This window comes from Emys orbicularis, chromosome 2 (assembly GCF_028017835.1).
Source record: "Emys orbicularis isolate rEmyOrb1 chromosome 2, rEmyOrb1.hap1, whole genome shotgun sequence".
Classification (NCBI taxonomy): Eukaryota; Metazoa; Chordata; order Testudines; family Emydidae; genus Emys; species Emys orbicularis.
In genome coordinates, this window is record NC_088684.1 from 40,608,478 (window position 1) to 40,631,247 (window position 22,770).

The 22,770-nt window shown below is 40.8% G+C and overlaps 1 protein-coding gene across 1 annotated transcript in view; it reads left to right on the top strand.

Moving 5' to 3' along the window:
• STK3 (serine/threonine kinase 3) overlaps window positions 1-22,770 on the top strand; it is a 285,794-nt gene that overhangs the window by 137,201 nt on the left and 125,823 nt on the right. Inside the window, exon 9 of the mRNA XM_065398610.1 lies at window positions 9,559-9,760. Within this exon, the coding sequence (XP_065254682.1) occupies window positions 9,559-9,760 (202 nt within the window). The remainder of the gene's footprint in view (window positions 1-9,558; window positions 9,761-22,770) is intronic.

A 22,770-nucleotide genomic window follows, 5' to 3' on the forward strand; every position in this document is an offset into this window, starting at 1 on the left:
TAGAACTAAATGGATTAAGTACAAAGATTGCACAAGTACACTCTTCATTTTCAGAACTTGTACCATTCTGTTTTCCTCAGGTGTGGAAGAGTCACATCTTGTCCACCTGCTGTAAGCATCTTGTGATGGGGACACAATTTGTAGTAAATATTTTGATATATATGCTTTTCAAAAACCTGACACTGCACACCTGTAGCCTGGATGGCTGTTATTAACAACTAGCTTTTCTTGTCTTGTTTGAATTACAGAATATGATTGGAAATAGTGTACTGTGAATTGATTTTGTGCATGTTACAGGAACTGCTTGTGTGATGGGAATGCATTCTGACAAACTGACATGTTTTGATAGGTGCTGAGGTAATTGTACAGATTTTTTTAATTAAGCAAAAATTGCAAGCTGCGTACTTTACAGAAGGTTAATCGCAATATCAAAGTTTAAATGTTAGTTTAAGCATTACTAAACATGACCAATCTCTTCTCTTATGCATTTTTTGAAGTGTGATGTGAATTTGATTCTGAGGTCGGGCAGCTGTATTATGGGAATGTAAAGTAATTCGTTGCCTGGCAGCTCACAAAAAACATGTCTAAATATTTATTTCAAAGGATCTTTAAAGAAATGAACTAATAATCAACTCTTAGAATATGTTTTCTGTTACATTTAAATGTCTCCGTTATTTGAAGAATGTTTAAACTATTTTAGAGGACTAATTCAAACTAATTTTACTTTTGTAACTGACTCATAACAGTCAGCCATTGCCTTACCAATACAGTATGCCTCCCTTTATGCTAATTAATCCTTATAATTAAATTTCCTTTTGTTGCTGTTATATTAGTGCTTAGAAAATGGTGTCAGAATTTGAAATTTTGCAAATAATTGCTGTAATTATTCCTTTTTTATGGCATTATTTTTTAAAGTAAAAGTAAATTGCCGTGTGTCTTTTAGTGAATAATGCATTTTTATAGCACTTAATATGCACAGCAAGGCAATATTGATTATGTGCTGGGAGTTTTTATATTTACCACATACATTGAAAAATGAATATAGACTGCTGGAAAAGAGGAATAATATAGTTCAACTTTGCATGGTAGATACATAATAATGCTTTCATCTTTCATCTGATTTTCATAACATTTTACTGTGCAAACTAATTAAGCCTCACTACCACTCCTGTGAGGTAGGTAAGGAATATATAAAGATTAGGGCTGTCAAACGATTCAAAAAATTAATCACGATTTAATTGTGAGATTTAAAAAAATCATGATTATCACAGTTTTAATTGCACTGTTAAACAATAATAAAATACCATTTATTTAAATATTTTTGGATACTGACCGGGCTGGCGTAACCCATTAGGCGACCTAGGCGGTTGCCTAGGGCACTACAATTTGAGGGGTGGCAACCGCGGCGGTATTTCGGCGGCGGGACCTTCCGCCGCCTCTGTGGGGGGCGGCATTTCGGGGCGGGACCTTCTGCCGCCTAGGGCAGCAGAAAAGCTGGCGGCGCTCCTGGATACTGATGTTTAGCATATCTGGCACATAAATACCTTGCAATGCCGGCTGCAACAGTACCATGTGAATGCCTGTTCTCACTTTCAGGTGACATGGTAAATAAGAAGCAGGCAGCATTACCTCCTGTAAATGTAAACACACTTGTTTGTCTTAGCGATTGGATGAACAAGAAGTAGGACTGAGTGGACTTGTAGGCTCTAAAGTTTTACATTGTTTTGCTTTTGAGTGAGGTTATGTAAAAAATTTCTACATTTGTTAGGTATCAGAGGGGTAGCCGTGTTAGTCTGGATCTGTAAAAAGCAACAGAGAGTCCTGTGGCACCTTTAAGACTAACAGATGTATTGGAGCATAAGCTTTCGTGGGTGAATGCCCACGAAAGCTTATGCATGCATCCGACGAAGTGGGCATTCACCCACGAAAGCTTATGCTCTAATACATATGTTAGTCTTAAAGGTGCCACAGGACTCTCTGTTGCTTTTTACATTTGTTAGTTGCACATTCACCATACTTAGATTGCACTAAGTACTTGTATAAGGTAAATTGAAAAATACTGTTTCTTTTGTTTATCTTTTTTACAGTGCAAATATTTGTAATAAAAAATAATAATATAAAGTGAGCACCGTACACTTTGTCTTCTGTGTTGTAATTGAAATCAATATATTTGAAAATGTAGAAAAATATCAAAAATATTTATAATACATTTAAATTGGTATTTTTATTGTTTAACAGTGCAATTAAAACTGTGATTAATTGCAATTAATTTTTTTAATCGAGTTAATTTGTTTTGAGTTGATCGCTTCAGTTAACTGAGATTAATTGACAGCTCTAATAAAGATCACATTATCCACCACTGAAATGCAGCCATCTGTGGACATGTTTAGGACATGAAGTATGTCATGGGTCAGTTTGATATATGGGGTAGTTTATATCTAGTGTTAAGTTTGGAGAGATGGTCATTGCTGTAAGTATATAATCAAGACCACGTGCACATGGAGGTAAAAATTGCATAGAGATTGTGAATAATATATATGTTGTTCTTCGAGTGCTGGTTCCTACGTGTATTCCACTGTGGGTGTGCACATGCGCTTCATGCTCCTAGACTTGGAGGTTTCTTGCAAGCAGTGTCCGTTGGTCTGCACTTGTGTCTTTGCCTTTCAAGGCATAAAGGACTGGAGTGGACCAACTGCCTCTCCATTTCCTTTTTACCACTGCATCGCCTGGGTCAGAACCTCCAGTATCTGGAGCTTTCCTTTGATTTCTCTAATCTGTAAATATTTCAAAGTTTGCCTTAGTGCCTTTTGTATATAGTTCTTTATAGTTACCTTTCAGCAGAGTTTTCCAATTAGATAGATTCCCCCGCCTTGGGGTACCCCCCCCCCATTCCCCCGTTATGGGTATTGGACTGTGCCCAGGTCTCCAGCCTTCAAAAACTTTGTCTCCTACCCGCTTTTCTTGGTCAGCAACGACCACCAGTGCTATTTGGAAGGCACATGTCACGGCTAGCTGTACCCGTGAGGCGAGGAAACTCCAGCCTAGAAAATACCCAGGAGAAAAGCATCAAACATCCCAAACCGGAAGTGTTTCATCTCATGGCCTGTTTTTTGGATTGGGCATCATCAACATTAGAACATTTCTGAAGCCATACAAACCAGCCTTAATAATAGCAGAGCCGACTCAGTAGAAAATGCTACTCAGCAAAATGGAAGCGTTGTTTCATCTGGGCACAGCAAAAACATGTATCTCCTGAGTCAGCAGATACTACCCTCATTTTGGACTGTTTTCTTTCCCTCAACAGCTGGGCTTTCCCTCAGTTCTATATAAGTCCACTTGGCAGCAATCAGTGCATACCATCCAGCATCAGATGGTGATTCAGTTTTTACTCACCCATTTACTAGCAGATTCTTAAAAGGCCTAATCAGAATGTTTCTACCAGTAAGGAAACTACTGATCATTGGGACTTAAATCTTGTACTTTTGGCACTCACTAAGCCTCCCTTTGAACCATTAGCTACATGTTCCATTATCAATGAAAGTTGCATACCTTATGGCCATCACTTAAGCCAAAAGGGTGGGTGAGCTGGGAGCACTAATGGCAGATCTGCTATACATCAAATTCCATAAGGACAACATCTCTACAACTACAAAGTAGTTTCAGCATTTCTCATAAAGCAATCAATCCACTTACCTGTATTTTTTCTGAAACTGCATGCATCAGAAGAAGAGACTTCACTCTCTCCATATACAATGTGCTCTCTCCTTTTACCTGCAAAAGACAAAACCAATTAAAAATCACCTAGATTGTTTTTCACTATAACAGAATGAGTCCACGGTCAAGCTGTGTCCTCCCAGAAGATCTCTAGGTGGATCTTGGTTTGTATCCTGCTTTGTTGCCAGTTATTGCATCATCTTCCCCCTCCTAGGGAGAGAGCTCATTTTGCAAGAGTCGTATGGCTTCAGGAAGTACCTTCACTGGACATTAGTAGAGCCGCTAAGTGGAGTTCCAGCCACATGTTCATGAGACATTATGCTCTAGTGCAGAATTCATCTGCTGACGCATCCCGTGGGACAGCGGTTCTCCAAACAGTTCTGCAATCTGCATCCTCACGCCCTGCTCCTACTTGAGTACTGCTTCTCAGTCACCAACAGTGGAATACACATAGTACCAGCACTCAAACAAGAGGAAGTTACTTACCTTGTGGTAACTGGAGGTTCTTGCGTGGTCTCTGTGTGTATTCTACTACCCGCCCTCCTTCCCCTTTGCTTCAGCTCTTTACTGGATTTGGGATAGAGAAGGAACTGGAGAGGTGGTCGGTCAGCTCTGTCCCTTTATGCCTTCAGTTGGAAGCATGAAGAAGGCAAGGGCACACACGTGGACCAACAGACATGACTTGCAAGTATTCTCTGACTCCAGGCGCATGGAGGGCATTCACACACTCACAGTGTGGACTACATATAGGGACCACACATCTGGAAGAACCTTCAATTACCACAAGGTAATTTCCTCTCTTGACTGTGTATAAGTCCACTGAAGTCAATGAGACTTGACCACATGCTTAAATTTAAGTGCTTACATGGTTTGTTGAATAGGAGTAGACTTAAGCCTGTGCTTAAAATTAAGCACATGGTTAAGTGCTCTGCTGAATCAGGCTTTATAGATGTTATGGAACTTTTTCAGATCCTTATACTTATCCAAAGTATATTATGTGTTTATGATGCTGCTACAGTGCTTTTTCCAAAAGATAGCTGAGTCTACAACCACATTTTTCCAAGGTGATGATGAGGTGTTAATAGTAAATGAAATTATTTTATAGGATATTAAATTTTGTCAGCATGTAAATCTTCACTTAATGTACTGAAGTCTAGTTAGCTGTCTTTGGTGCCATCTAGTGTTTTTTATTTTAATATACAAAGTGTAGTTAAGGAATTTTAAAGGCAAACTGTTTTTGTTTTATTGCATTTCTACACGTCAATAGCAATCTTAATCCCTTGACTTTCTGTTATCAGTTTACAAAATTTGTAAAAAGGGAAGCTCTAATTAATTCTATAGTTCTTAAAGTCAATCATACTTAATGTTGTAACTCATACAGTATGCAAGATCACCTCCTCTTTAAAAATGTTTTAACATTTTGCAAGGACTTACAGAGCCTTGTAATATTTTTCCTGCAACTGTGTAGTTTGTGAAGTCTTGCACATGCTTTTCATTGTTGTAACTTTGGGTTGCCTGTCCTGATAAGCAGGTCCCTGTGGCCACCTTTCATGCTTAAAAACTTTATTTTAGTTATAAAATCCTTATCTAAGCTTTGGTAGAGAGGTGAGGATCCAAAATGACAGCCATGAAGTGCCATAGGATATTGAAAAAGTCTGCAGTTAAACCCAGTTTCTACAACTGACAGTTCTATATCATGCCAGAATAAGTTAGATATCTCTTTCTCTCATATATATTTCTGATATACCCCAAATACAACCAAGTACAAACTTAAGAGTCAATTACATTCGTCTGTAAAAAAGTAGTAATCTGCTATTCCTTATTCAGCTGTTATTTTACTCCATCCTTCAATTTTTCTCTATTGTTATTGTTCATGAGGAATGGTCTAAGGATGAAGTGTCATCCTTGACGCCTATTATCCTTGCTATTTTAAATTTGTCATATTTGTTTTAATTAATATTTTGTCGCTTAATATTTTTAAATAGTAGAGCCAAAGTTCCCCTGAAATGTTCATTAAGAGTTAATTATAGATTGTAACCAATACTCAGAAATTATTTCCATCTGTTGTGTAAACTTGTATTGATATAACTTTATAAACACATCCGGTAGATTTAAGTGGCTTATTCAGAGCCCCTTAGGTCTACTAAGCTATTACTTACATCTCTAATATCTGTGAAAACTGCTGGAATGACAACCCTGGAAACTGATGACCTGGTTTAATCCACAAGACAGTTTTTTTTAAACACTACGGGCAGCAGCAGTAGACATTTCATACCACTGTCCTGGAGAACCCTGTATCAACTCTGACCTTGAGAAAACACTTTTCAGGCCAAAATGGTTGTTAAATCATCTTGGTCATTCAATCCTTAGGGTACGTCTACGCTACCCGCCAGATTGGCGGGTAGTGATTGATCTATCGGAGATCGATTTATCGCGTCTAGTGTAGACGCGATAAATCGATCCCCTATCGCTCTGCCGTCGACTCCGGAGCTCCACCATGGCGAGAGGCAGAAGCGGAGTCAATGGGGGAGCGGCGGCCGTCGATCCCGCGCCGCGAGGACACAAAGTAAGTGATTCTAAGTCGATCTAAGATACGTCGACTTCAGCTACGCTATTCTCATAGCTGAAGTTGCATATCTTAGATTGACACCACACCCCCCCCAGTGTAGACCAGGCCTAAGTCTCTTCAGAGACTGACAATTAGTGCTAGTGGGACTTTAATGCTGTGCTAGGTATTAGGTAGCAACCACCCAGTAAACCTCTGAACAACTGTAAGATGGTAATGACTTTCAGTCACTATTTCCCATTTGAACTGGTGACATGGAAATGAATGACTTTATTTCCTTTTGCCAGGCTTATTGCTGATGTTACCCAGTTGTTCCATCATAGTCATTTTTTTAAATTAAAGATGTTAAAATAAAGCTTTAAACAAAGTTCAAAACAGATCCTTCAGCCAATAAGAGCAGCTGCAGAAGCAGCCAAAGCTGGGGCCCTTTGGACATTCAGGGAACTTCCTATGGTTTTGACAGGACTTTCTCTGCCATGTGCTGATTGGCTGTTTTTTCCAACCCTCTCCTTCCCTCACACCAGTGCTTCACTCCACACCTGGACCTCTTAACCTCTCTACCCTGTTCCCTTCACTCCCCCTTCCCTTCAGTGTCTCATCTCCATTCATTTTTCTTTCCATTCAGCTTATCAACTCCTAACTAAATCCATCAAATAAATATACTTTAGAACCAAGATGACATTTGCTGCCATCACATTGTTCCCTCTGCATGTGAGTTATACTCCTTCCCCCACCCTGTGTCTGTCTTGTCTGCTTAGACTGTAAGCTCTTCAGGGCAGGGACAATCTGTTACTCTGTATTTATATAGTCTTGCACAGAGGGGCCCCATTTTTCGTTGGTTCTTAGACACTGTCATAATAAATATGATTAATATATGTATATGTATATATGAATGTTTTACACTGACTAGACTGTTTCCAGTTATAGTAGGTTTAGAGGTTCAGATATTAGGTATTGCCATTATTATTGCTCAGGCAAATTAATAAGCCAAACAATTTTTCTCCTCGCCTTAACCGCAGAGGCTAATCTGGATACTAAAGGAAAATCTTGTTTGCAACATTTACCAGAATAAATAGCACTACATCCACACTCATACTGTAAAAGAGGGGATAGTGAATTTGGCTACTTTGGGCTCAGACAGAATGTACATTCCTTAATGAACAATGTAGTTAATTTAGCTATGTTCTACATATATGTATTGCAATAATGTCGAAAGACCCATCAAGAAGCAGCACCCTGTTGTGCTAGGCACTGTACAAACACAGAACAAAAAGACAGCCCCTGCCCCAAAGAGCATACATTCTAAGTAACTTAGTTGAGAAGGAAAAAATCTTTAGGTAACCCGTAGACAAAATTATATTTCAATGGGAGTTAACTTTTGCGTCTTATTTTTACCACCAGGAGGAGCACTATTAAAATATTCTTATCTGTATACTGGCACAATCTTTCTAATGCTGTTGCTGTAAATTTTCCATATCTTTGGGAATACCCCAAATTGTTAAAGGCAGAGGAATAAAGATATTATTATGGAATGTAGGTTACACTTAAGAAAAGTTTCAAAAAGAAAACAAGTGAAGTGCTTTTATTTAAAAAACAAAGTTTTAAAAAATTTTTTGTCCTCAAGAAATAATTGTTTTCGTGACATTTACACTAGAATTTATTTCTAAATCACGATTATATGGGTTAGTACTATGGCTGCAACACATTGCAGTGTTAGCAGGAGGCCCAGAATTGGAATGAGATCTCCCACTTCCGAAATTGGAGATTTACTTACTTTATAGTAGTTCATCTTCAGGAGACAGGGTGATAGGATTGCTAACAAAAACTCTCTGTGTCAGCCCATGCTAGCTTTTTACTAGATAAGCATTAGAATGTAACACGATTGCCTATATTCTGCTATCATAGATGGGAGGAAAGTTAACATGGTGGCATTCAACAAGGATAAAGGGACTGGTCCATAAAGATGTGGCTCAGTACTTGATTGTGCTAGGCACTGTACAAACACAGAACGTAATTCTGTGGGCAGAATATTATTTAAGTGTTTTCTTTTTCCATTTATAAATACAATTTCTTCTTCTGAAAACGTAACTGTTTTATTTTGTCATATGCAGCACCATACCCATTATCTGTGCCTAACAAATATTTTTCTCTTCTCAGGAAAAAACATGTTTCACAGGACAGTCCCTTATGTTGACTTGTATATCTCTAATTAGTGGTATTTGGCTCCCTCATTTGGGATTGTTCTGTGGTGACTATTCCTGAACTCAAATTATGTTATGCCATGACATAGGCAAAATAGGCATATTTGACTGATTTATATTTTCCCCAAGGAGGACTGAAAATCAAAGGATAGTATTAGCATTTAAAAGGAAGTGCTTGAAATTAGAGTCTTTGTATTAACAGAGATTTTTCTGAATAATCAACAAGAAGCATATCTGAACTCTTAGATTTTCTTTGGATAGTAGATTTTATCCATGTAGTGGAACTTAATGCACAGTACACCATGTTATCCTTTAAATTGCTGTGATGTGCACATATTCTAAATCTGACTTCAGAAAAGGAGTAGGATTTCCTAATAGTGTTTTCAAATATTTGTATTCCATATGGATTTTATGATTCATAAACTGGATTATCATCAGTTCCCTGTTTTACATTCCTGGCACATTACTGCCACTGATTGAAAATGCTATTGTAGCCCTTGCTGGAATTCGTTCTTTTCTACAGTGTTGAAGCATCTGCTCAGCAGATATTTTTCTACAAAGTATCAACATGTTTTCTTCTTGCCCTTTTATCATGAAAGTGGCTGTTAAAAAAATAAATACATACAAATAAGCCTAGCTGGCCCCTCTTTTTTTGAGGTGGACTCTTCAAACAGTTCTCAAGGACCCTCTAACTCTCAAACTTAACTGACTCCTGTCCCTTGACATCACACACTATACTCAATATTGAACAATAGAGGAGGATAATCAACATACCTGTTTGAGGTCTATTGCAAGGTAACTGGCCCTTTTTTATATAAAAGGGAATTGAGGGGTAAGAACTACAGTAGGCTCAGTGAGTCCTAAAGGCCAACTTAGCAGACACGACACTTGTTTGAAAACAACAATATTTTATAGTTTCTCAATTTAAACATGGCAGAGGTCTAAAAAAAATAAAGGTAATTGAAAAAAAGTCAGCGGAAGTTGCAAAATTAATGAAATAAGGCACCTAAACTATTAACTTTTTGACTTGTCCATTTAAATGTTTTGCTGCAAATAATTCCTAATGTTTGTTTGCAGGAAGAAGATGAGCTGGACTCCCACACCATGGTTAAAACTAATTCAGAGAGTGCTGGCACAATGAGGGCCACAAGCACAATGAGTGAAAGTGCCCAGACAATGATTGAACATAACAGTACCATGTTAGAATCAGACTTAGGGACTATGGTGATAAATAGCGATGATGATGATGATGAAGAAGAAGAAGATGGGACTATGAAAAGTATGTTAATTATTTATTTCCTTTTTCGATTAAGAATTATTTTTCCATATTGCACAAGGGTGTACAGCATTATTGTATCAATATTTAAACACTGTATATACTGCTTTTAACATGTAGTCCTTATAAACTGTATTTTGCTCTTTCTCTCATGCCCTACATTTGTTTGGATGAATTTCTTGAAATTAAACTGAAATGTAGTAATTCTGAGATAAAGCTAATTAATAAGATCCTGATCCTCAAATTGGATCCATGCAGAAGTATTCTCTGTGCCTGTGTATGGGCCCATTGACTTCAAAGAGACTCTGTATGGGTGTTGCAGTCTGTCTGCACAGATCCAGTTGCAGGATAGGGGCATGCTTTCTTTTTCACATTGTATATCCAGAAAATATTGGGGCCAATTAGCATATTTTATTTAAGTATTGTCATCTTTCATTGACAGACAGATTCCAGTTGACTTCAAAGGGCTTTGGACCAGTCCCTAAAAGAGTAAAACTGAAAAATTACTAGTTTTTTTTTTTAGAGAACAAAGTTTATAAAATATGATACAATCTTTGTAATCTGCACTTGTTAAACAGACTTCATGACACATTCTGATATCCTTCCTTGTGTATGACCTTCACTCCACAAGAACATCTGTAGAGGGACTATTTGTTTAATAAGGTACAATTCAACATGAGTGAGAGTATCCGAAACTGTCTGTAAGTACCTGAATCTGTGAGGTGAGGTGCTGAGCACTTTTACCTTCCAGTAACTTCAGACATATATTAAATGACTTCGCTAGCAGTTGAAGTTGCTCAGCACCTTGCAGGAGGAATTCCACACTTCTAAGGTTTGGATTCTATTGTGGCAGAACGCAAGGAATCATTTATAGTGGGCAAGAAGCTTGTGTTAAGTCTAAAAAATAAAGCGAGAGTCTGGTAAACTGAAAGGAATGATCAGATAACAAATGAACAATTAAAACAGCGTAGAGTGTTTTATATTAAATGTGAAGTTGGGTGTATGTTGGAAAAACTTCTGTTGTGACTTATGCAAGCTTGGTTTGAAATTCAAGGCAGGATTACATTTCATTTATTTGTGGTGTAGCTTATAGTAGACTGGAGATTTTTTCTCTCTCCAAATGTAAGATAATAAACAGTCCCATTGATGAGTGATGAGTTTCAGTAAGATGATTAACCCCATAAAACATTTAGTACATGTTTTAATTTGTTTTGATGCTGAAACAGTATTTGCTTTATAAACTATGAGACTAATAGGGAGGCTTAGTGCAAGTAATCCTGAATTAATCAAATTTAACATGTTATGGAACAGGGTAGTAATAAGTATAAAGGTACCAGATAATTGAGAAAAAAAACAAATTTGAGGGAGCGAAGGAAAATACTGAGTAAATTCTTGTGGGTAGAAATGTTACAAAGTAAGGATTTCAAGAAAAAAATGATATGCGGCCTTTTAAGACTCAAAAATCCATGCAGGCAGATGATCAGCCTGCCAAAAGGACAGGTCAACGTGGTGTGCAAAGCCAACTCCCCCCCCCCCCCCCCCGATTTGTGCTGGGAATTGCAGTTATTTGGGGAATGAGAGTTTATATAAATGAGTTCCTCATCTCATATGTGCTGCAATTCCTAATCCATGCTCAAATCCTTTCTCTACTCTTTGGAGACATGCAGCCTGCAACAGTTACTGCAATCCTAGTTCTCAAGTAATCCCAGTAGCAAGCTGTGATGGCCTAAACCCACCTTGCAGTTCGCAAGAGGGATTCTTAACTCTATTGGTAGCTTCCTCTTCTTCAACAGACTTTTTCAGACTTCTGTGTTCTTCCTGAACCTCTGATTGCTAGCTTTTAAAGGGCAAAGGGAGAAATATGATTGGGACAATATGATTCTTCTTCTTCTCCTTGGGTGTCAGCTTTGTTTTGGGATCGCTAGCCAACAAGCGGCAGCTCTGGACTTCATGGTCCACTTCCCTGACTAACTGCAATGCAGTGTTATTCCTATGTCACTTTGTCTGTGACCCTCAACCCATCCAGAAAAAGGGAAGGTTTGGGAGACTACTCAGTGCCAATAAGGAGATTACTTAGCTACTTCCAAAGAGGAGCTTCTTACTAGGAATAGGATCAGCTGTGTTGTTTGGGAAGAATGCAGATCCTCTGCAACTCTCACTCTCTTGGAAAGAAACGTGGACTGGAGGGAGCCTTAAGAATGTAAATGATGTTCAGAGGTTTCTGCAGAATGCCATAATTAATGTACAACAGACTTCCATTAAAAAAAGTGAGAAATAAAAGTCTAATGGGGCTTTATGAGGGGCTGTTCAAGGGTTTTATAGGAAAGAAATTATACATGGAAAAAGAGAATAGGCACAACTGGAATATACAGAGTTGGCGTCAAATTGTGCCCAGCCCCTGTGTGCATTTGCAAGGGAGGGAAAGGGCACAAGTAGCCCTCTTCTCAGAAAGAACAGGAGTACTTGTGGCACCTTAGAGACTAACAAATTTATTAGAGCATAAGCTTTCGTGGGCTGCATCGGATGCATCCGAAGAAGTGGGCTGTAGCCCACGAAAGCTTATGCTCTAATAAATTTGTTAGTCTCTAAGGTGCCACAAGTACTCCTGTTCTTTTTGCGGATATAGACTAACACGGCTGCTACTCTGAAACCTCTTCTCAGAGTGATGGTCCCTATTGTATTCCACTTTGGGTTATGCATGTGCACCATGTGGCTGGAGTCAGAGAATTTGAAAGTAGTGTTCACTGGTCCATGCATGTGCCCTTGCTCGCCTTGTGCTTCTGATCGAGGTGATAAAAGGCAGGGCGGGTCAATCACCTCTTCAGTTCCTTCTCACCATCACATGGTTCAGGTTGGAAACTTTAGGGTCCTCAGCTATGATGTCATTCTGAAAAACAATATTAATTGTGATAAATAGTTCATAGTTTTAATAGTTCTTAATAACTTGTATAGATTTAGTCATTTTAATAGATTTTAGTACCTTTTAGAGTTAGATTAGGCTATGGGGGATTCCCCCCACAACCCAGTACCCCATCCGGGTACTGTACTATGCCCAGAACTCCAGGCTTCAAACTCTGCGTCTCCTGCCCATGGTCCTTCTTGGTCAGCAACAACTATCAACACAGCCTCTATTCCCTGGGAGAAGCTCACATTGCAGCTCAGTGCAGTAGTTGCCAGCCCTTCCCCAGCCGTACCCAAAAAGGGTAGGCGCTTTGCTTCTGTAAGTATCTCCTGGAGATGGCCATGAGACCCCAAACAGACCCACGCCGGGGAACCCTACTTGTACATCAGCCTGAATCAGCAAGGAGTGAGCCTCCTGCTGCAAAGTCTGACTCTGGTGCCAGAGAATCCACAGACACCACAGCGGAACCTAGTTGGGAAGCACTCTCATAAGCACGGGATTAAGTCTTCCTCTATGTCCACTTCACTTCAAAGAAATCAGATGTGCCTGCAAGCAAATCCACCAGCTCAGTCCATGAGGACTTAGTATGTCCTAAGTCCCATAGGCTTGACAAGAAAGCACAGAAACATGGGTCTCTGCTGGCTCCAGACAGTGCTCTGTTGGTACCACCATCCCCAGCTCCTCATAAGACCTAGGTCCCTCTAGTACTGGTGAAGACTGCCGGATACCATCATCATTGCTGGCCCAAACAGAAAAAGTCTCCCTTACACCTGGGAGGTCTAGATCCATAGCCACACCACAGGCCATTTTTGCTCTCCTGAATCCAGAATCCCCTGCTCCATCGGGACTCTGTTTCCAGGGAGCTCACAACTCTTCTGAGAAACCTGCCTGTGGGACAGAGCTTATGGCCCCCTCCCCCCCAATTCACAACTCAGACCTCTCCAGTGGCACCAGTGGTACCACCACTGGAAACAGAGTCAGCCTTTTCCTCCTCAGGAGATTCAGAACCATCAGAGGAACCGCTCCTCCTGTACTGTCCTTACTCATTTCCCAGGAGACCCACACGGCCCTGGAATCAACTGCCACTTCACCTGACTCGGAGACACTTGTACCCCATACCTTGGGGACCTCATGATCACCTACTGGCCATATTGGGGACCCTGGGACTAGCATCCCCCTTCAAAATCTATTTGATACACCAGGGAGTTGCCACCTGCCTCTTCTTTGAAGGAACCATTAAATTTACCCCCAGATCCAATAGAGGAGTAGTAGTACTGTACTCCAATTCTGGAAGTTCCATTGAAACCAGCCACATTACCATCATCATCATTGCCTGATGAAGTGGTGACCTAAGTATCCCCTCTCCCCCCAGATGACTTTGGCAATTCCAGGACCTTCTCTGCAGAGTCGTTGGGGAATTTCAGATGCCATGAGAGGAGATTCAGGACTCCTAACACAAGTGCTTGGACATTTTCCATGCCTCTGAAGACCTACAAGAATAGCCCTCCTGGTTAATGAGGCTGTGACAGGGTTTGACTCACCGATGTGGCACCTCCTGCTGGCTGTCCTGGGAATTAGCTTAGTTCGCCAGTGCGCCCTCGCTTGGTGACGTCTCGCCACCATCACGTCTGCTCCAGGAAGTGCATTGTCCCAAAGAACACAGCATCCTGTTCAAAGCCCCCTCACAGAGGCCATACTGGAGTTGGCTAGGACAGTGTGACACCCCCCCCCGCCACCTGTACTCCTACCTCCAAAGGAGTGGAGAGGCGTTATTATGTGCTGGCTAAGGATTCAGAATTCCTGTTCTCTTACCCAGCTCCCAACTTGTTGGTGGCTCTGGCCACTTAAGAAAGGTCCAGGCAACGATATCTCAGATCTATTCCCACAGATAGAGTGTAAATGCTTAGATCTACTGGTCCTCCAGACTTCAGTTCAGGCTAGCTAATTATCAAGCAGTTGGCTAAATATGATTTCCTGAAGTATGCCAAGTTTGACAAATTCACCAATAGCCTCCCACAACAGGACTTTATTCATTTCCAATCCTGATAGAAGAAGGGAAGTCAGTAGCCAGAACCACCCTCTAACCTACATAAGAACATAAGAATGACCATACGGGGTCAGACCAATGGTTCATCTAGCCCAGTGTCCTGTCTTCCAACAGTGGCCAATGCCAGATGCTTCAGAGGGAAAGAACAGAACAGGCAATCATCAAGTCATCCACTACCAGCTTCTGGTGAACAGAGGCTAGGGACACTCAGAGCATGGTGTTGCATCCCTGCCCATCCTGGCTAATAGCCATCCTCTATGAACTTATCTAGTTCTTTTTTGATCTCTGTTATAGTTTTGTCCTTCACAACATCCCTTGGCAAAGAGTTCCACAGGTTGACTGTGTGTTGTGTGAAGAAGTACTTCCTTTTGTTTGTTTTAAACCTGCTGTCTATTAATTTTATTGTGTGACCCCTAGTTCTTGTATTATGTGAAGAAGTAAATAACATTTCCTTATTCACTTTCTCCACATCAGTCAAGATTTTATAGACCTCCAAGATCTCTTTCTTGAGTGATAACAGCTAATTTAGACCCCATCATTTTGAATGTATAGTTGGGATTATATTTTCCAATGTGCATTACTTTGCATTTATCAACATAGAATTTCATCTGCCATTTTGTTGCCCAGGCTCCTAGTTTTTTGAGATCCCTTTGTAACTCTTCTCAATCTGTTTTGGACTTCACTATCTTGAGTAATTTTGTATCATTTGCAAATTTTGCCACCTCACTGTTTACCTGTTTTTCCATATCATTTATGAATATGTTGAACAGTAGTGGTCCTAGTACAGACCCCTGGGGGACACCACTATTTACATCTCTCCAGTCTGAAAACTGACCATTTATTCCTACCCTTTGTTTCCTATCTTTTAACCAGTTACTAATCCACGAGAGGACCTTTCCTCTTATTCCATGACTGCTTACTTTGCTTAAAAGCCTTTGGTGAGGGATCTTGTCAAAGGCTTTCTGAAAGTCCAAGTACTTTATATCCACTGGATCACTCAGTCCACATGTTTGTTGACCCTGTCAAAGAATTCAAATAGATAGGTTAGGAATGATTTCCCTTTACAAAAACCATGTTGATTCTTCCCCAACAAATCATGTTCATCTATATGTCTGATAATTCTGTTCTTTACTATAGTTAAACCAATTTGCCTGATACTGAAGTTAGGCTTACTGGCCTCTAATTGCTGGGATCGCCTCTGGAACCTTTTTAAAAAATTGGTGTCATATTAGCTATCCTCCATCATCTGGTATAGAGCCTGATTTAAGCGACAGGTTACATACCACAGTGGGTAGTTCTGTAATTTCATTTTTGAGTTCATTCAGAACTCTTCGGTGAATGCTATCTGGTCCTGGTGACTAGTTAGTTTAATTTATCAATTTGTTCCAAAATTTCCTCTTATGACACAGGAATATGGGACAGTTCCTCAGAGTTGTCACCTAAAAAGAATGGCTCAGGTGTGGGAATCTCCCTCAGATTCTCTGCAGTGAAAACTGATTCAAAGAATTCATTTTGTTTCTCTGCAATGGCGTTTTCTTTCTTGAATGCTTCTTTAGCACCTCGATCATCCAGTGGCCCCACTGGTTGTTTAGAAGGCTTCCTGCTTTTAATGTACTTGAAAAAAAATTGCTATTACTTTTTGAGTCTTTGGCTAGTTGCTCTTCAAATTCTTTTTTGGCCTGCCTAATTATACTTTTACAGTAGACTTGCCAAAGTTTATGCTTCTTTCTATTTTCCTCAATAGGAATTAACTTTGTATTTTTAAAGGATGCCTTTTTGCCTCTGACGGCTTCTTTTGCCGTGTTGTTTAGTCCTGGTGGCACTTAAGAACATAAACATAAGAACATAAGAACGGCCGTACCGGGTCAGACCAAAGGTCCATCTAGCCCAGTATCCTGTCTACCGACAGTGGCCAATGCCAGGTGCCCCAGAGGGAGTGTACCAACAGGCAATGATCAAGTGATCTCTCTCCTGCCATCCATCTCCATCCTCTGACAAACAGAGGCTAGGGACTGCATAGCCTTCTTTGGTCCTCTTACTATGTTTTTAATTTGGGGTATACATTTAACTCTATTATGGTGTTTTTTAAAAGTTTCCATGCAGCCGCAATCAATGCGGCCAATATTTCCTCTAGAGCTGCCACAACTGCCATTGTGATGTGAAGGGAGTCCTGGCTCCATGCCTCAGGGTTCCCCAGGGAGGACCAGAATACCTTTGATGAATCTCACCTCTTCAGTCAGAAAATAGATGAGTCCCTACACACCCCTTTGATCGCTGAGTATATACACACCTGCCCCTAAGAGGAAGTTCCATCACCAATGCACTTCATCGAGATATAGGACATGACACTTCTACCATCAGAGACCCAACAAATCACTGCTTAAAAAGCAGAGGTCTCAAAAGTCCCACTTCCATCTATTCTCTGCACCAGCCTCAATATCCCAATCTCAGCCCCCGACCCAATGGTATTTTTGACACAAGCTTGAGAGCCATGAATCACTAAGCCCAACACCTCCTGACCCAATACTCCATTCAGGGGTTGTCTAGCACTCTTTTTTTTGACACCTGCAGTGTGATAACAATAGACAAGTGGGTGTTGAATGTCATCCACTCTCACTATACAATCAAGTTTGCAACACTATCTCCTTCAAAAAAAACCCTCCCCATCTCCTTGCAGGGACCACTCTCACAACAGTATTCTTGCTCAAGAGGTGAACTTTTTACTGCAGTGAGGAGCAATAGAACGTGTTTCTCCACATTATCAGGGGACAAGCTTTTATTCAATCTACTCCCTCATTCCCAAGAAGAAGGGCTGGTGGACACTAATCCTTGACCTCCATCACCTCTTCTGCCTTATTTGCAAGCTCAAATTTTGCATGGTCACGTTGGCAGCGATAATTCCATCTTTAGTAAAGGGCATGTAGTTCGCGGCTCTCAATATGAAGGATGCTTACTTTCACTTGACATTCATCCTGCCCATAGACAATTTCACAGGTTTATGGTGGCCTTTGACTATTTCCAATAAAGAGTACTACCCTTTGTGTTAGCTACCGCCTCCAGAGTTTTTACCAAGGTATTTTCAGTGGTAGCAGCTCATGTCAGACATCATGGACACCTCATTTTCCTGCACCTCCAGGACTGGCTCCTTCCTGCCAAATCTCACCAAGAAGCTTATATATCAACCTCTATGATGCTCTGCCTCCCTTCCTTACTATGAGTCAGCGTAAACATCAAAAAAATCTGTTCTTACCCCTGCGTAATCTTTGGACTTCATCAGGGTAACCTTTGAACTCTATCACTACTTGGGTGAACTTTCCCACAGACAGGTTTCAGGTTTCAGACCATGAACAATATCCTAGCTCACATCACAAGCAACCCTCAGGTAATGGTTAAGACAGGTGTGTTGCTACTTGGCCACATGACTCCACCTTTGCTGCCTTCAAGCATGGCTACAGTTGGTTTACTCCCCAAGCCATCATTCCATGAACCTCATGCTGATGGTTCCTGCCAAGGTACTGTCCTCCCTGCTGTGGTGGACAAATCTCATCATGTATGCATGGGGGAATCCCTTTCCCCCGTCCTCGTCGGACAAGACCATCATTACGGACATGCCCTTACTAGATTGGGGCACCATAAGGAATGTGGACATCTCAAGAGTCCAGAATTCACATCAGTAACCTTAAATTACAGGCAGTAAGGAAGGCGAGTCCTTTCTTCCATTCATCTGCTCTCACCACATCCTGATAATGTCAGGCAACACTACGATGGCCTTCTACATCAATAAGCAAGGGGGAGCAAGATCAGCCTTCCTTTGTGCAGAAGCAGTCCACCTCTGGAACTGGTGTATCAGAAATCAGATCACCCTATCAGCAGCCTACCTTCCAGGGACACAGAATGTTCTCACAGACACTTTGCAATCGACCGCAAGTGGGAACTTCATGATACAGTGCTACACGACGTTTTCAGATGACGAGGAACCCCAACCAGAGATCTATTCACTTCCCTGGCCAACAACAAGTGTGCCAAGTATAGTTCCAGAGGAGCCCTAGGTTACCGCCTTCCCTCCACTGAAGCTTCTGCCATGAGTGTTACACAAGATCCAGCAGGACAAGGCAACAGTCACCCGGAACTTCCCTTTCTGGCCCAGACAGTTCTGGTCCCCCATCTGCCTGTGCATGTTGTCTCGCCCACCAATTACCCTCCCAATATTTCCCAATCTACTGACCGAATGCAATGGCAGGATCAAACACCCCAATCTATGACCACTGCACCTTAGGGTATGGTATTTGGATGGGCATCATCCCTAGAAAGTGGATGCTCCTCAGCCATTTGAGACATCCTCTCCAACAGCAGAGAGGACTCGACTAGGAGATAGGTTTCAGAGGGGTAGCCGTGTTAGTCTGTATCAGCAAAAACAACGAGGAGTCCTTGTGGCACCTTAGAGACTAACACATTTATTTGGGCATAAGCTTTCGTGGGCTATAACCCACTTCATCAGATGCATGGAGTGAAAAATACAGTATGTAGGTATAAATATACAGCATATGAAAAGATGGAAGTTGCCTTACCAATTGGGGGGGGGTCAGTGCTAATGAGGCCAATTCAATCAGGATGGATGTGGCCCATTCCCAACAGTTGACAAGAAGGTGTGAGTATCAACAGAGGGAAAATTACTTTTTGTAGTGATCCAGCCACTCCCAGTCTTTATTCAGGCATAATTTGATGGTGTCAAGTTTGCAAATTAATTCCAGTTCGAGAAACTGCAGAACAATGATACCATCTTTCCAGTCTTCTGGCACTTCTTGTTCTTTCACTCATATTTCATTAGAGTTTTATTAGCTTCTAAATCAAAAGCTGTCAACCCCAGGAGCTTTCCCCTGTTTGATGCCTTTGATGTCTGCTTTAATTTCATTGGGTGTCATTGGTTCCTCTTCTATTTCTAAATTCGGATTGGGATTTCTCTCAAATCTATGTGTGATCATCAGCCCTAGACAGTTTAATATGAAATGGAAATGTTCTTTCCATCATCTGGGTTGCTTTTCATGCATTTTCAATCTGTCCATGAGAGTCTCTGATGGGCATCACCTGTAGTGGTCTGGTTCTTCCTGAGAGCTCTTTCACTGTTCTATAGAGCTACTTGACATCTCACCTCTGTGCTGCTGCTTCTGCCTTTGCAGCCTTCTCCTGAACCAGGCATGTCTATCTCTTCTTTATTTCTTTGCTTTTCTCTCTGTATCTTTCATCTGCCTCTAAGAGTTCTGCCTGTGTCTTACACTGTTCCTTTTTGGTCTTCAGAGCTTTCTGCTCATCAGTCATTGCCCGTGTTCCATATGTAATCCATGGATCCTTCTTCTGCTTTCTTTGGAGACTGACTTGACTACTGTCTTCTTCCAATTTGACCATCTGTCCTCCAGCCTTTCATCAGCCTGGTCCTGTAAAACATTGCAACAGTTACTGAGTGCAATCTGGAATCTGATCTGTGTTTCTTTGTCCTTGAACTTCTCTATGGCTGTAACACTCTTTTTGTCCATCTTCGTGATCTTTTTGAGTTTAAGTTGTAATGTGGCTACTAAAAGATAATGATATGAGCCAACATCTGCTTCTGTGCTGACTCTGACATTCCTCAAAGAAGATGCCCATCTCTTAGATATACACACATGATCTCTCTGGTTGACAGTCACATTGTCTGATGATCTCCATGTGAGCTTGTGAATCCTCTTGTGCTAGAAGATATTTTCTCTTAGGTTTATGTGCCACAGAGATTCATGAGGCTTTTCCATTATCAATTCAGATGCCTTCCGCTGCTGTGCCTGTGACTCCTTCCCAGCCAGTAGAGTTGTTGCCCATTTGTGCACTGAAGTTGCCTATCATCAACTTGATGTCATGGCTAAACAGGTCATCAAATACTTGCTGCACCTGCTTGCAGCGTGTACCCTTTCCACTGTTCCCTGCTGCGTTTATTGGCACATAGACTTGGATTATTGTACACTTGATGTGTCTTGTTTCCAGCCTGGCTGTTATTGTTCTGTCGTTCACTGGCTGTCAAGCCACCAGGGTCTTCGTTGTGATGCTGTGCAGCATAAATCCTACACCTCTTTCATGCATTCTTCTTCCTGAGTATAAAATTGTAGCATCATCAAACACCATCTTGCCACTCCCTGCCTATCTCATCACACTGGTGCCAAGAATGTTCAGATAGTATTTTTTCAGTTCTCCTGTAACCTGTGCGAGCTTTCCTGTACTATACAAAGGATGTACATTCTACATGACTACATTTGTTACAGATTTGTTCATAGGATTCAATGTCTTGAAATCTCAGCTTCCTTTCAGCTTTCACTGAGCTGCATCATACTTGGGTTTTGAGCTCCAGCTGCACCTACCCTCCTAAAGTTTTGGTTTAACTGAACTGTTCCTGTTGCAGTAAGTAAGATTTTTACCTGAGTGGGTTGCAAACCCAACTGCAGAACCATCCTCTGTTATTTGGGCATGGGACTGGGACTGTTACTAACAGTGGCAGAGTTATTTGGACTGAGAAGAGAGGTTTGGGTTTTTTTAAATCCTAGAGATGCAAAACACTTATGACAAATGTTTTTTTTAAACTTTCCTAACATTTAGTTTCCCATATTTGTTTCTCTCTGCCTTTTATTTCCCTGCTTAAGGACAAAATAAGTAACAATAATAAGTTTTTATTTATAGGCGCCCATGCTCAGAGGCCTCTGGGAGCCTTGACAAAAAATAATTAAAAACATATTTTTTCACAAACAGGGAATTGTGCCCAAATAAAGCTGAGATCGGGAACAAAACAAGGCCTGTCATCCGACCCCATCATGCAATACACAACCCAGCAATAAATAACATTATGCCCTCTTTCTTTCTACATCTGTACATGTTCACAAGCAGGGAGTGATGCCTTTTGTCCATATGCACTTAAAAGGAAGGAAAAAAGATGTGAGGCAATATAGCTGACCAGACTGCCCTTGATTTTCATGTGCAAGTTTCATCTGATCTCAGTTCAGAGACCCCCTACATGCAGAACATTCTCCGTGAGCATGTTTGTTGTCCCTTTGTAGCTGTCTTTAAGGCTCAGGGTCAGACCTTTCTATTTAAGTGAACTCACTTTTGATTGTTTTAATTTCTCTTTTCCATATAATTTTCTTTTTTGTTATTTTTACATTTGCTCTTTTTTGGGTTGGCAGAGAGGCGCTTTCTCTCTCTGTGCCATTTGGCCCCACTCTGTTTTTTATTATTATTGCCTTAACTTCGATACAGTGTCCACATACTTGGTGTTGGTACTGTAAAAATAAAGGGAAGAGGGCAATAAACTAATGGGATGCAGGATGCAGGAGTGGTTGGGGTAGGTGTTTTTAAAAGAATTAAAACTTTTAGACCCTAATCCTGGAATGTCATCTGCTATCTTCTGAGTCCCTAGTGGAGTGGATCAGATTGTAGGACCTGGTCTTTAATCAGGGATCCACCTATCCTCCTAGTTGAATAACAAACCCTTTGGATCATTTGGGTTCCAAGCCCTCCTAAATATCAGATTGTATCACACTGGTGTCAGTCAGTCCTGTCTCTAGTAGGAAGCTGACACTTGAAAGCCCTGTAGAAATGTTGAACTGCTGATTTGAAAACTCTTAAGAACAAATCTCTCCCAAGTTCCTTGTTCAGTGTAAGAGAAGAAACTCATTGCTATCAGATTTATTACAGTCTAAGGCCCAGATCCTACAATGAGCCCTGCATGGGCAGGCACTTGCACAGAGCCCTATTGATTTCAGTGAGGCTCCCCATTGTGGTCTTCTGCACAAAGGCAATTGCAGAATTGGAACCTAAAAAGCTAACATGGAAAAGAGGAAGAGGAGACAGGGCAAATAAATAAGGGTGAATTAAGGAAATGAGAGTCTGGGAAGGAGTGAATATTATTTTTGATAAGAAAGAAAAGGCTTTTTACAGCAGACACTTAATTTTAGGGATTCACTGGTTTCCTTAAAGCCTGTTATTTTCCTAATTGTTGGTTATAGGCGCTGCCTAGGCTTCATTGTATCTATTGTATCTATGTATCAGTGC